Source organism: Trachypithecus francoisi, unplaced genomic scaffold, assembly GCF_009764315.1.
Source record: "Trachypithecus francoisi isolate TF-2019V2 unplaced genomic scaffold, Tfra_2.0 Lachesis_group10, whole genome shotgun sequence".
Classification (NCBI taxonomy): domain Eukaryota; kingdom Metazoa; phylum Chordata; class Mammalia; order Primates; family Cercopithecidae; genus Trachypithecus; species Trachypithecus francoisi.
In genome coordinates, this window is record NW_022681455.1 from 130,712,503 (window position 1) to 130,725,433 (window position 12,931).

A 12,931-nucleotide genomic window follows, 5' to 3' on the forward strand; every position below is an offset into this window, starting at 1 on the left:
TGGATGAGAGGACATCAGCTGCTCAGGGAGGGAGGATTTGAGATGGACTCTGGCTGGTGTGGATCCGCCCAAAGTGCATTTGCAGGGAGGGACACCTTGAACAAACATGGGCTGAGGGGAGTGTGTGTGGAGCGTGGCCAGTGAAGGCTGGGCTGGCTGGCAGGGGCCGCTGGTCATGGGAGGCCTAGCCTGCAGCAGCAGCGCCTCATCAAAGACATGGGGATGGATGGCTGATGGACAAGTGTTTTAGAAGGTTGAGGGCTTGTTTAGGCTGAGGCCAGGAAGGTGTGAGGGTCCTCAGGGAAGGAGAGCAAGCTGGGGGAGACTCCTGCATGGAATACTTTCTGCCTGAGGCCAAGTGAGCACAGCCCCTTGCCCCGTTCCCCAGGAGTTCAGCCACCCCGTGGAGAGCCTTGCACTGACCGTGGAAGAGGTGATGGACGTGCGCCGTGTGCTGGTGAAGGCCGAGATGGAGAAGTTTTTGCAGAACAAAGAGCTCTTCAGCAGTCTGAAGAAGGGGAAGGTGAGGCTGCCTAGATGTGGGGCTGCTCTCTTGCCTGCTGCGTTGGGGGCGGATCCCAGGACTGTTTGCTCATGATCTGGTTGGGAACCCTGAGGGGCAGCAAGGACAGGGCAGGACCCAGGGAGCTTTGGACAAAGCCGGGCTCTAATCAGGTCTTTCCTGACAGATTTGCTGCTGCTGCCGGGCCAAGTTCCCGCTGTTCTCATGGCCGTCCACCTGTCTCTTCTGCAAGAGGTGAGCCTTCCCTTTAGCTGCCAGTTCACAAGGGAAGGAGGAGGTGAGCAGCCTCTGGGCAGTGCTGCCTCCAGAACTTCCTGTGACTCCAGGAATGTTCTAGCATGTTCCATGGCTGATGAGTCCACAAATATCGTTAGTTGAATGAGGAGTTAAATTTTAAATTTTATTTAAATTAAATGAAATTTAAATAGCTAAGCAACTCCCAGTTTCAGCCAAGATGGGGTAATAGGCATCTTCCACAGCCAAGAACAAACAGGATATGAAACAATGTTTTTCAAGACTTTGGACAGCAGGCAACAGAAAGGAAACAGGACAGGGCAGGTCTGCCATCACCGCAGTCATTGCCTGCAGAGCTTCTAGGCCATGAGCCACAGCCGCCAGACTCCCCGAATGGAGGAGATAAAGCTGAGAATCCAGGGAGACCACAGCAGCTTGAATCCCCCATGCAGAACTCCAGAGAAGAGGGCTGCACCGAGAAAGCCTCAGAGAAGGCCCCCCTCTCTGAAGGAAATGACCGAAGGCTGCAAAACATTTATCCTAAAGCAGAGATTGACAAACTATAGCCATGGGCCAAATCTGGTCCTCCGCCTGTTTGGCAAGTAAAATCTCATTGGAACACAGCCATACCCGTTTGTTACTCGCTCAGCCACGCCTAAAAGGTTTATTCTCTGGCCCTTTACAGAAAAAATTTACCTTCCCTTGTTATAAAGATCTGAAGGAACAGTGCTCAGGGCCAGAAATGAATAACATCCGTTTCCACCAGCCACAGCCAGAAATGTCGTAACCGGAATGAATGCACACGAAGGCCTGGCCTCACTAATGTGGAATAAGTAGCCCAAAGTGAGTGTTGCTCCAGGCCTCACTGATAAATCATAAAAGCAAGACCTGAAAGGATCAAACTGTTCACAAATATCTTAACTGATTCTGAGAACAAAGCTCAAGAACAAGACTTTTTAAAAAACAAACAAGGCCGGGCGCGGTGGCTCAAGCCTGTAATCCCAGCACTTTGGGAGGCCGAGACGGGCGGATCATGAGGTCAGGAGATCGAGACCATCCTGGCTAACACAGTGAAACCTCGTCTCTACTAAAAATACAAAAACTAGCCGGGCAAGGTGGCGGACGCCTGTAGTCCCAGCTACTCGGGAGGCTGAGGCAGGAGAATGGCGTAAATCCGGGAGGCGGAGCTTGCAGTGAGCTGAGATCCGGCCACTGCACTCCAGCCCGGGCTACAGAGCGAGACTCCGCCTCAAAAAAAAAAAATAAAAAACAAACAAAAAAACAAAGCAGTATTCAGCAAGATACAATGTCTGGCATCTAATGAAAGATTACCAGGCAGGCAAAAAACAAGACAAAATTAATTACAATGTATTTGTGGGTTCTGTAACACATGTATAAGTAGTGTTGATAACAATAGTTAGCATTAAGGCCAGGGAGAGGAGAAAATTGGAAGTATAGTTTTGTTTTTTTTTTGAGATGGAGTCTCTGTTGCCCAGGCTGGAGTGAAGTGGCGTGATCTCAGCTCACTGCAAGCTCCGCCTCCGGGGTTTACGCCATTCTCCTGCCTCAGCCTCCCGAGTAGCTAGGACTACAGGCACCCGCACCTCGCCCGGCTAGTTTTTTGTATTTTTTGGTAGAGACGGGGTTTCACGATGTTAGCCAGGATGGTCTCGATCTCCTGACCTCGTGATCCACCCGCCTTGGCCTCCCAAAGTGCTGGGATTACAGGCGTGAGCCACCGCACCTGGCCAGAAGTACACTATTTTAAGGTTCACTATGATAAGGTGAATCACTATGATAAAGTATAGTAAGGTGTTATATACGCAATACAAATATTACTTAAAGGTAGACTGTGATAAGTTAAAGATGTATACCGTAAGTCCTAAAGCAACCACTAAAATAAAACAGTTACAGCTAATAAGCCAACAAAGGAGATAAGATGGAACCATAAAAATTAATTAATCCAAAAAAAGGTAGGAAAAGAAGGGGAACAAAGAAATGAGTCAAAAAGAAAACAAATAGCAAGATGTCAGACTTAAACACAACTTATCTAGCATCACATTAACTGTTTTTTTTTTTTTTTTTGAGACGGAGTCTCGCTCTGTCACCCAGGCTGGAGTGCAGTGGCTGGATCTCAGCTCACTGCAAGCTCCGCCTCCGGGGTTTACGCCATTCTCCTGCCTCAGCCTCCCAAGTAGCTAGGACTACAGGCGCCTGCCACCTCGCCCGGCTAGTTTTTGTATTTTTTAGTAGAGACAGGGTTTCACCGTGTTAGCCAGGATGGTCTCGATCTCCTGACCTCGTGATCCGCCCATCTTGGCCTCCCAAAGTGCTGGGATTACAGGCTTGAGCCACCGCGCCCGGCCGTCACATTAACTGTAAATGATCTAAACAACCCAAGTAAAAGCTAGAGTTTCCCAGACTGAATAAAAAAGTAAGGCTGGGGCCGGGAGTGGTGGCTCACACCTGTAATCCCAGCACTTTGGGAGGCTGAGGCGGGTGGATCACAAGGTCTGGAGGTTGAGACCAAACTGGCCAACATGGTGAAACCCTGTCTCTACTAACAATAGAAAAAAATAGCCGGGCGTGGTGGTGGGCGCCTGTGGTCCCAGCTACTCGGGAGGCTGAGGCAGAGGAATTGCTTGAACCTGGGAGGTGGAGCTTGCAGTGAGCTGAGATAGTAGCACTGCACTCCAACCTGGGTGACAGAGGGAGACTGTCTCAAAAAAATAAATAAATAAAGTAAGGCTGGGTATGATAGCTCATGCCTATAATCCCAGCACTTTGGGAGGCTGAGGTGTGAGGATCACTTGAGCCAAGGAGGTCAAGGTTGCAGTGAGCTATGATGGTGTCGCTGTACTCCAGCCTGGGTGACAGAGCAAGACCCTGTCTGGGAAAAAAAAAATCACCTCATTTTATCTGTAAGATTATGTATATTTCTGTTGATATATGCTTGGAAAAGCCTGGAGGATGGAAACCATTACTAGCAGGGATCATTTCTGAGGATGTAGTGTCCAAATTTTAATTCTCTCATGTTTGAATTTTTTTTTTTTTGAGACGGAGTTTCACTATTGTTCCCCATGCTGGAGTGCAATGCCGCAATCTCGACTAGCTGGGATTACAGGCGTGCGCCACCACACCTGGCTATTTGTGTATTTTTAGTAGAGATGGGGTTTCTCCATGTTGGTCAGGCTGGTCTCCAACTCCCGACCTCAGGTGATCCCAGGTGATCCGCCCAACTCAGCCTCCCAAAGTGCTGGGATTACAGGGATGAGCCACCACGTCCAGCCTTGAATTTTTCATAAGGTATTTATTTTTGAAATCAGATACAGGGATTAAAACAAAATTGACTCACTGCTTAAAACTGAGCATCTCAGTTGAGGCCCTGCTGGCTTCCTTGGTGCTTTTACGGTGAGTAGTGTCAGGCACACACCAATGTCTACGCGTCATCTTAGAAGGAATCTTAGATGTCTTTCCAAGACAATGTGCAGGTTTTTTTTTTTTTTTGAGACAGAGTCTCTTTCTGTCACCCAGGCTGAAGTGCAGTGGCATGATCTCGGCTCACTGCAACTTCTGCCTCCTGGGTTCAAGCAATTCTCTGCCTCAGCCTCCCGAGTAGCCGGGATTACAGGCACCCACCACCACACCCGGCTAATTTATTGTATTTTTAGTAGAGACAGGGTTTCACCATCTTGGCCAGACCCATCTTGAACACCTGACCTCGTGATCCACCTGCCTTGGCCTCCCAAAGTGCTGGGATTACAGGCATGAGCCACCGTGCCCGGCCGACAGTGTGCAGTTTTTAAAGACCCTTATAGGTTTTTGTTTTTAAACATTCCAAAAGTATGTGACCCATCATGCCTCAGTTCAGAAACAAAAATCTGCTTAAAAGGGACTTTTACCACCATTTTTCTTTTTTTTTTTTTTTTTTGAGACAGAGTCTCGCTCTATCGCCCAGGCTGGAGTGCAGTGGCTGGATCTCAGCTCACTGCAAGCTCCGCCTCCCGGGTTTACGCCATTCTCCTGCCTCAGCCTCCCGAGTAGCTGGGACTACAGGCGCCTGCCACCTCGCCCAGCTAGTTTTTTTTTTTTGTATTTTTTAGTAGAGACAGGGTTTCACAGTGTTAGCCAGGATGGTCTCGATCTCCTGACCTCGTGATCCGCCCGTCTCGGCCTCCCAAAGTGCTGGGATTACAGGCTTGAGCCACCGCGCCTGGCCTATTTTTCTTTTTTTTATTGAGACAGAGTCTCGCTCAGTCCCCCAGGCTGGAGTGCAGTGGCGTGATCTCAGCTCACTGCAACCTCCATTTCCTGGGTTCATGCCATTCTCCTGTCTCAGCCCCCCAAGTAGCTGGGATTACAGGTGCCTGCAGCCACACCCAACTAATTTTTGTATTTTTAGTAGGAATGGGGTTTCACCTTGTTGGTCTCGAACTCCTAACCTCAGGTGATCCACCTGCCTTGGCCTCCCAAAGTGCTGGGATTACAGGCGTAAGCTACCACGTCTGGCCCAGCACCACTATTTTTCAACCTTACTCTATATCCTGCCACTTGGCAACAGAAAACTTGGTAGGAGAAAACTCCTGGCGCCAGCCTTCCTAAGAGAATGCTGAGGGGCACATATATTTTGGGTGGATACCTAAGTATAAAGAAAAGCAAGATTTTGGAATAAAATAAAGCACTGAAGTAACCAAGCATCAAGCAGAAGGCAAGGATGGTTTGAACTGGGATGTGTGGAGGCTGGAATGCGAGTTTCTCAGCTGTTTCTTCATGGGTTTCCTCCCTGCTGACACTGCATTTCCTCTGTTCCCTTCCAGAGCTGTCTGCACTTCCTGTAGCATAAAGGTGAGGACTATGTGGGATCTGGGTTCTGAGCTAGGTAGATGGGGGCTCCACTGGCTTTGATTGGAGGTGTTGGATGTGCTGCCCTCACCAGGCACCTCATTCATCTCCCTTCAGGCAGAATCCATTCCCATACTTTCCAAGATAGTGTGCAGTTTTTAAAGACCTTTATAGGTTATTATTTTTAAACATTCCACTTTAGTAGCCTGGTACCAAAAAACCCTTCACTTCCCCTCTAAAAGTCCTACCTTCTTACATTCTATAACTTTTTGGGTGTTTTAGGAGGGGCTCCTTATTGCAGTTGGGGTGTGTGCTCACGTGCAGGTACACAGAGGTAAAGGGATCCTAACATTTAAAAGTATGTCAGGTGGGCATGGTGGCTCATACCTGTAATCCCAGCACTTTGGGAGGCCGATGAGCCTGGCGGACTACTTGAGACCAGCCTGGCCAACATGGTGAAACCCTATTTCTACTAAAAATACAAAAAAATTAGCTGCGCATGGTGGCACGCACCTGTAATCCTAGCTACTCAGGAGGCTGAGGCATGAGAATTACTTGAACCCGGGAGGTGGAGGCCACAGTGAGCTATGACCGCACCACTGCACTCCAGCCTGGGTGACAGAGACTCTGTCTCAAAAAGATAAAATACAAATAAAAGTATGTCACCAGCCAGGTGTGGTGGCTCATGCCTGCTGTTCCCGCACTTTGGGAGGCTGAGGTGGGAGGATCTCTTGAGCCCAGAAGTTCAAGGCTGTAGTGAGTGTGGCTGTGCCTCTGCACTCCAGCCTGGGCAACAGAGCAAGATCTTGTCTTAAAAAAAAAAAAAATATATATATATATATATATATATATATATATTAACCCTCAGGCCTCAGTTCAGAAGCAAGACTTTTACTACCACTATTTTAAAAGTCTTACTCTATATCCTGCCACTTGGCAATGGAGAAGCTTCCACCGCATCCATGTTAAATGTGGATTATGTGCAGTGCATGGTGGTAGATCTGTATGGTATAAAAAGGGATGGTGTGTGCCCTCTAAGAAGCCCCTGCCGATGAGCAACAAGCAGGAATCACGTGCCAGTCTTCAGACAAAAGGCAGAGGAGACACTGGAGAGCATAGACACAACAAATATTCTCCAGGCAGCTCTGGCTGCCACACAGGTCCCAGACTGGGGAGGGGAGGTTCCTTAGCACTGAGTGTACCCTGAATGTGTCTGTGGGGATGCCTGGTTCATAGCTCCTCCCTCTGCTGCAGATGAAGATGCCTTCTAAGAAGCTTGGACACATCCCTGTCTACACACTGGGCTTTGAGAGTCCTCAGAGGGTATCAGCTGCCAAAACCACGCCAACCCAGAGAAGAGACATCTTTGAGTGCGTTCTTTGCCTTGTGCTGAGTCACTGTGGTGGTCGAGCGTGAACAGGAACTTGAGAGCTGGGGTGGAGGGGGCTGGCTTTGTCTCTGTGTGCTAGGACACCCCAATGAAATGGAAATCCAAGGCAGAGACAGATCATTTTGTAGGGCTCTGGGAGGCTGAGTAGTATGAGATGGAAACTGGACTCGGGTGGCCAGGGGAGAGTCTTTGCTGAGATGAACGCTGCTAGCTGTGTTTGTTGCCTGAGGGCCAAGGGGAGGCCTAGGGTGAAAGGCAGCCAGGAGGGGGCTGTGGGATGCACAGTCAGGGAGGGGGTGTTGCACCCTGGCTGGCTCCTCTCCCTGACTGCCCTCTCCCACCCCCCAGATCTCTGCAAGGGCCACAGTGGCAGAGCGTGGAGGAGGCGTTCCCCCACATCTACGCCCACGGCTGTGTCCTGAAGGACGTCTGCAGTGAGTGCACCAGCTTTGTGGCTGACGTGGTGCGTTCCAGCCGCAAGAGCGTGGACGTCCTCAACACTACGCCACGACGCAGCCGCCAGACCCAATCCCTCTACATCCCTAACACCAGGACTCTTGACTTCAAGTGATAGCCCCAGCAGGCCAGGCCTCCAGGAGGCACCAGGCAGCCCCTGTACCAGGCTAGGATGCTCTGAGCTGTGCATGTACATATATACATATATAGATACATTTATAATATATATATACACAGCCTATATATTTATATACACCGTTTCCTGGCCCCAGAGCTCATTTGGGTTCAGGCGCACTTCAGAACCCTCCCTGGGGGAGGCTGTTTCTTCTCAGGAGTCCCTGCCAGGGAGGAAGGGGAGGGAGGGAGTGGGTTTTCTCACCGAGGGGAGAGAGCAGAAGGTTCTAGATCCCAGCACAGACTGCATCCCATGTTCCCATTCTCTTCTCCATCCCCAGGAATGAGAACAGCTGCTTTCCCTCCTCTGTGAACCTCTAGGTGGGGATAGGGTATCTTGGCTCCTAGCTGGACCAGAGTGCCCTGCCTGCCTCTGCTCTCCCTTTGTGGGCACTCGGGCAGCAGAGGCACCTGGAAGTCTCTGAGTGGGTGCGGTCCCCGTGAGAGGCACCCCCCGGCTCTGTTTGAAAGGTCTGGCCAGGCTCACGCCTATAATCCCAGCACTTTGGGAGGCTGAGGATCACCTGAGGTCAGGAGTTTGAGACCAGCCTGGCCAACATGATGAAATTTCGTCTCTACTGAAAATGCAAAAATTAGCCAGGCGTAGTGGCAAGTGCCCGTAATCCCAGCTACATGGGAGGCTGAGGTAGGAGAATCACTTGAACCCATGAGGCAGAGCTTGCAGTGAGCCGAGATTGTGCCACTGCACTCCAGCCTGGGCAACAGAGGGAGACTCTGTCTCAAAAAAAAAAAAAAAAAAAAAAGCCTGGGCCACGCTGCTCTCTACCCTTTCCCTGGGGTCCATACCACATCTGTCCTGTCCCTCCTCCCCTCCCACACTCTGGTGCTGTCCTCACTCGCCTCTGGCTCAGAGGCTCCTGAAGATGCTGGGTGGTCCCAGTACAGGGAGGAGCGGCTGTCAATCTGTGCACGTGGCCACTCTTGGCCTAATAAAGGATGTCTCACAGTTTTCTGTCTGGGATGTGCACTGAGGATTCACCCAGCATGGCAGTGGGCATGTTCTCCCAAGGCTATAGCTGGGCTTGAGGGGCCACCTGCCCTCCAGGACGAGGAAAGGCACAGTCAGGTGCCCACCAGGTGAGAGCTCCAGGCCTGTTCTGTCCATGCAGCCCTGGCTGGCTCTACCAGCTTCGTGGTCCTGCCCACCTCAGTCAGGGCTGCATGCGGACAGCACAGACTACTGCCCATCAGCTCCTCTGGCCACACCTGCTGGCCTGGGGGACACTTTGGTCTCATTTCCCAGATCCCTATTGTTCTTCAGGGAGGACTCACAGGGGCTGGAGCAGTGTGACTGCAGGCTCTAGACAGGCCCTGTGCTGAGTGCTGTCTGCTCACCTGCGCCCGGCTCAGCCTGTTACAGGGCTCTGCTCTGCTCCTCCGTGAGGTTCTGCCATCATCTCACCTTACAGATGAGGGAACTGAGGCTCAACGAGGTGAAAGAATTTGGCCAAAGATACACAGCTCACCCAGGAGCTTCGACTCGAGGCTGTAATGCTGGCCGTGGAGCCTGGAGGTCAGGAGGGACCTGACTTGCAACAGATGGGCCTATGGGAGAAAATACTCAAACAGCTGGGGTCCAGGAAATCCAAACACGCAAAATTAGAGCCCCAGTAAAAATAGCCAGCTTCTAGCACGTGTGTAAGTACTTCATGGACTCTCTGGCCTGTATTTTTATTCCTGTTTAAAAATAAGAAGACGCACAGAGAGGGTCAGCAATCTCCTCTGGTCACACAGCCAGCAATAAGCTAATGTGTAGTGCTTGGTAAGGATGACTGTTCTAGTTCTACAGGGGCTCACACTCCCTATCATGGGGAGACTGGGTTCTAATTCATACAGCAACACTTGGAAGTGAAAGCCCACGTTAAAACCCTAACCCGTGCTGGGTGCAGTGGTTCAAGCCTGTAATCCCAGCACTTTTGGAGGGTGAGGTGGGCGGATCACTTGAGGTCAGGAGTTTGAGACCAGCCTGGTCAACATGGTGAAACCCCATCTGTACTAAAAGTACAAAAATTAGCCGGGCATGGTGATGCATGCCGGTAGTCCCAGCTACTCAGGAGGCTGAGGCAGGAGAATTGCTTGAGCCTGGGAGATGGAGGTTGCAGTGAGCAGAGATCGCACCACTGCACTCCAGCCTGGGAAACAGAGCAAGACGCCATCTCAGGAAATAAAATAAAACCCTAACACCCTAACTCATCCTGGGAGGGGCCAGGCCGGCCCACCAGGGCTGCTTCCTGGGCTCATGAAGCCTGGGTAAGTTGGGCAGGAGGCTGCTGGTACCTGTCTTCTCTGTGCCCTCCTGCCCCTGTGTCCCCAACCCCCGGCACAGGAAGCTGTGCCATCCGCCCACTGAACCGAGCCCTATCTCAGCCTCATCTAGTTTATTTTTTTCTTTTTTTTGAGCCAGGGTCTGGCTCTGTGGCCCAGACTGGAGTGCAGTGTCGCGATCTCGGCTCACTGCAGCCTCAGCCTCCCGAGTAGCTGGGATGACAGGCGTGCGCGGCCACGCCCAGCTAATTTTTGTATTTTTAGTAGAGACTGTTTCACCACGTTGCCCACGCTGGTCTCGAACTCCTGACCTCAGGTGATCCGCCCACCTCGGCCTCCCATAGTGCTGGGATTACAAGCGCGAGCACCGCGCCCGGCCCTTAGATCGTGACAAACGCGGGCGGCCTGTCCTGGAACTGCTCAGAACCACTGTCCTTAACGAGGCCTCAGGCGGGCAGTGAGGGCCGCGTCCCTCACTGGTGCCCGAGGGGCGGCGGCTTCAGGCCAGGGCAGAGGTGGGCATCGACGGCTAGATCACTTGAATGACACCGTGACACGAAAAGGACCAACTAGCAGCGTTCGGGACGCAGCTGTAATGCTCCAGGCCCAGAGCGGGGACAGGCCCTGGCGGGGGGCCCTGGCGGGCCGAACGCGGCTGCGGGTTCCGGACCACACGGATGGGCAAGGCCGGGCAGGGCCGACTGTCGCCGGCTGCGCGCCCCTTACACCGCATCAAAGCCCGTCATCCCCGCGGGGCACCTCTCCAAGCCAGAGGCCCACGGCGCGCAGGCACCCGGCTTTCCCGAGACTTGGCCCGGACCCACCGGAGCCGGCCCAGACGCCGCGGCTGGGGCGGGGAAGTTCCGGTGAGTCGCAACGCGCAGGCGCCGCACGCCAGGCCCCGCCCCACCCCGCGCGCCAGGAGTGCGCAGGCGCCGCAGCCAGCTCCCCCGCCCCCCCCGCGCCAGGAGTGCGCAGGCGCGCCGACCGCCGAGTTTTCTGCGCTTCCTTCTCCCTCTCTCCAGACGTCCCGGTCGTTCGGTCCTATGTCGCGCCGGGCCCTCCGGAGGCTGAGGGGGGAACAGCGCGGCCAGGAGCCCATCGGGCCCAGCGCCCTGCAGTTCGACCTCCGTGATGACGATGACGCGGAAGAAGAGGGGCCCAAGCGGCAGCTGGGTGTCCGGCGCCCCGGGGGCGCAGGGAAGGAGGGCGTCCGAGTCAACAACCGCTTCGAGCTGGTGAGAAGCGCGGCGACCCGTGTGGGGGCGGGGTGGCCCGTGACGTCGCGGGGCGGGACGAGCATCCAGTTGGGTCGGGGAGCGGGGGGTCGTCATGCCTGGGGTAGGTCTGGTGACGTGGGTCCCGGCTGCAGTGGGGAGGGCGGGGCCGTGCGTCGGGGCCGGGGCGACGCGGGTGGGCGGTGGCGTGAGGTCAGGACGGCGGGCCGCGGCGTTAAATTGGGTTCTAACCCCGGTGAGGTGGGCGGGATCATCCCATCAGGGGCGGGGCAAAGGGATGGGGCGGGGTCATGTCGTCGGGGCGGGGCGACCGAATGGGCGGGGTTAAGCGGGGTCCGGGCTGTGGAGAGGGCGGGGCCTTAATGCCGAGGGCGTGACCAACGTCAGCGGGGCCGGGCCACGATGTGGGCGGGGTTAAACGGGCCTGCAGCCACGTGGCTGTCATGGGGCCATGACGCTACAGGGCGTGGCTAAGGCCATGAGGGCGAGGGGATGGCATGGGCGGGGTTAAATGGGGCCTGGGGCCACGGTGGGAATGGGGCCTTGGCGTAGGGGCAAGAGTGGGTTTCTCTCAGTTGCGGAGTTGAGGACTTGCCAGGCCTCTGTGAGCACTCTCCTTTAATCCTCGCAACAACCCTGCCTAACCCAGGACCTTGCTCTTCTCCGCTGCATCCCCATCAGCCTAACCCAGTGGGTTAGTCTCACTCTTCGTTGCATCTCCGGCAGCACGTTTCTGGCACGGGGAAGTAACCAGTTTGACTGCATGGTTTGCACATGTGGTCCTGTGCCGTTTTCTCCTAAGCTCTGGCCTCCGTCTGTAACTCTGCCTCTGCGGACTCTGTGATCCTCCCAAGCCTCAGCCTCCTGAGTATCTAGGACTACGGGTGGGTGTCACCACACCAGGCTAATTTTTTTTTTTTTTTTTTTTTTTGTAGAGATGAGGTTTCACCTTGTTGCCCAGGCTGGTCTAGAACTCCTGCGCTCAAACAATCTGTTCACCTCAGCCTCACAAAGTGCTGGAACTACAGGCGTGAGTCACCATGCTTGGTTGACTGCCCTTCTCACATCAATTCCACCTTTAGGGGTCCCCAAGACCACCGTCGAGGTTCAGTAATTTGGTAGATTCACAGCAGTTACTGAAAGTTTTTTTTTTTTTTGAGATGGAATCTTGCCCTGTTGCCCAGGCTGAAGTGTATTGGCACAATCCTAGCTCACTGCAACCTTGAACTCCTGGGCTCAAATAGTCTTCTCACCTTGGCCTCTCAAAGTGTTGGCATTACAGGCATGAGCCACTGTGCTTGGCCCCATAAGTCTTTTTAAATTTTTGTCAATATAATTTGTCAAAAATGATATCACATTATTTTATTTTACACTTTTTTGTTAGTGAAATGCAGCACCTAGCTATATACTTGTTGACCATGTATATTTCTCTTTGTGACAACCTGTTTATATCCTTTGCCTTTTTTTTTTTTTTTTTTGAGACGGAGTCTGGCTCTGTCGCCCAGGCTGGAGTGCAGTGGCTGGATCTCAGCTCACTGCAAGCTCCGCCTCCCGGGTTTATGCCATTCTCCTGCCTCAGCCTCTGGAGTAGCTGGGACTACAGGCTTCCGCCATCTCGCCCGGCTAGTTTTTTGTGTTTTTTAGTAGAGACGGGGTTTCAGCATGTTAGCAAGGATGGTCTCGATCTCCTGACCTTGTGATCCGCCCATCTTGGCCTCCCAAAGTGCTGGGATTACAGGCTTGAGCCACCACGCCCGGCCTCCTTTGCCTTTTTATAGGGAGTTTAAA

The 12,931-nt window shown here is 53.0% G+C and overlaps 2 protein-coding genes across 8 annotated transcripts in view; both read left to right on the forward strand.

Moving 5' to 3' along the window:
- SPIRE2 (spire type actin nucleation factor 2) overlaps nucleotides 1–8,588 on the forward strand; it is a 41,882-nt gene extending 33,294 nt beyond the window's left edge. The window contains exons 11-15 of one of the 2 annotated variants that reach the window (XM_033219442.1): nucleotides 389–523; nucleotides 690–757; nucleotides 5,575–5,602; nucleotides 6,854–6,969; nucleotides 7,338–8,588. In XM_033219442.1, the coding sequence (XP_033075333.1) occupies nucleotides 389–523; nucleotides 690–757; nucleotides 5,575–5,602; nucleotides 6,854–6,969; nucleotides 7,338–7,560 (570 nt within the window). In that variant the 3' untranslated portion in view covers nucleotides 7,561–8,588. The remainder of the gene's footprint in view (nucleotides 1–388; nucleotides 524–689; nucleotides 758–5,574; nucleotides 5,603–6,853; nucleotides 6,970–7,337) is intronic. The other variant, XR_004439110.1, reaches the window with a different exon arrangement.
- Nucleotides 8,589–10,854: 2,266 nt separating this feature from the next.
- TCF25 (transcription factor 25) overlaps nucleotides 10,855–12,931 on the forward strand; it is a 32,446-nt gene continuing 30,369 nt past the window's right edge. For all 6 annotated transcript variants that reach the window (XR_004439112.1, XR_004439113.1, XR_004439111.1 and 3 more), the window contains exon 1: nucleotides 10,855–11,143. Coding sequence is in view for 3 of the 6 variants with exons in the window: in XM_033219443.1 (XP_033075334.1) it covers nucleotides 10,952–11,143 (192 nt within the window). In the remaining 3 variants the exon portion in view is untranslated. The remainder of the gene's footprint in view (nucleotides 11,144–12,931) is intronic.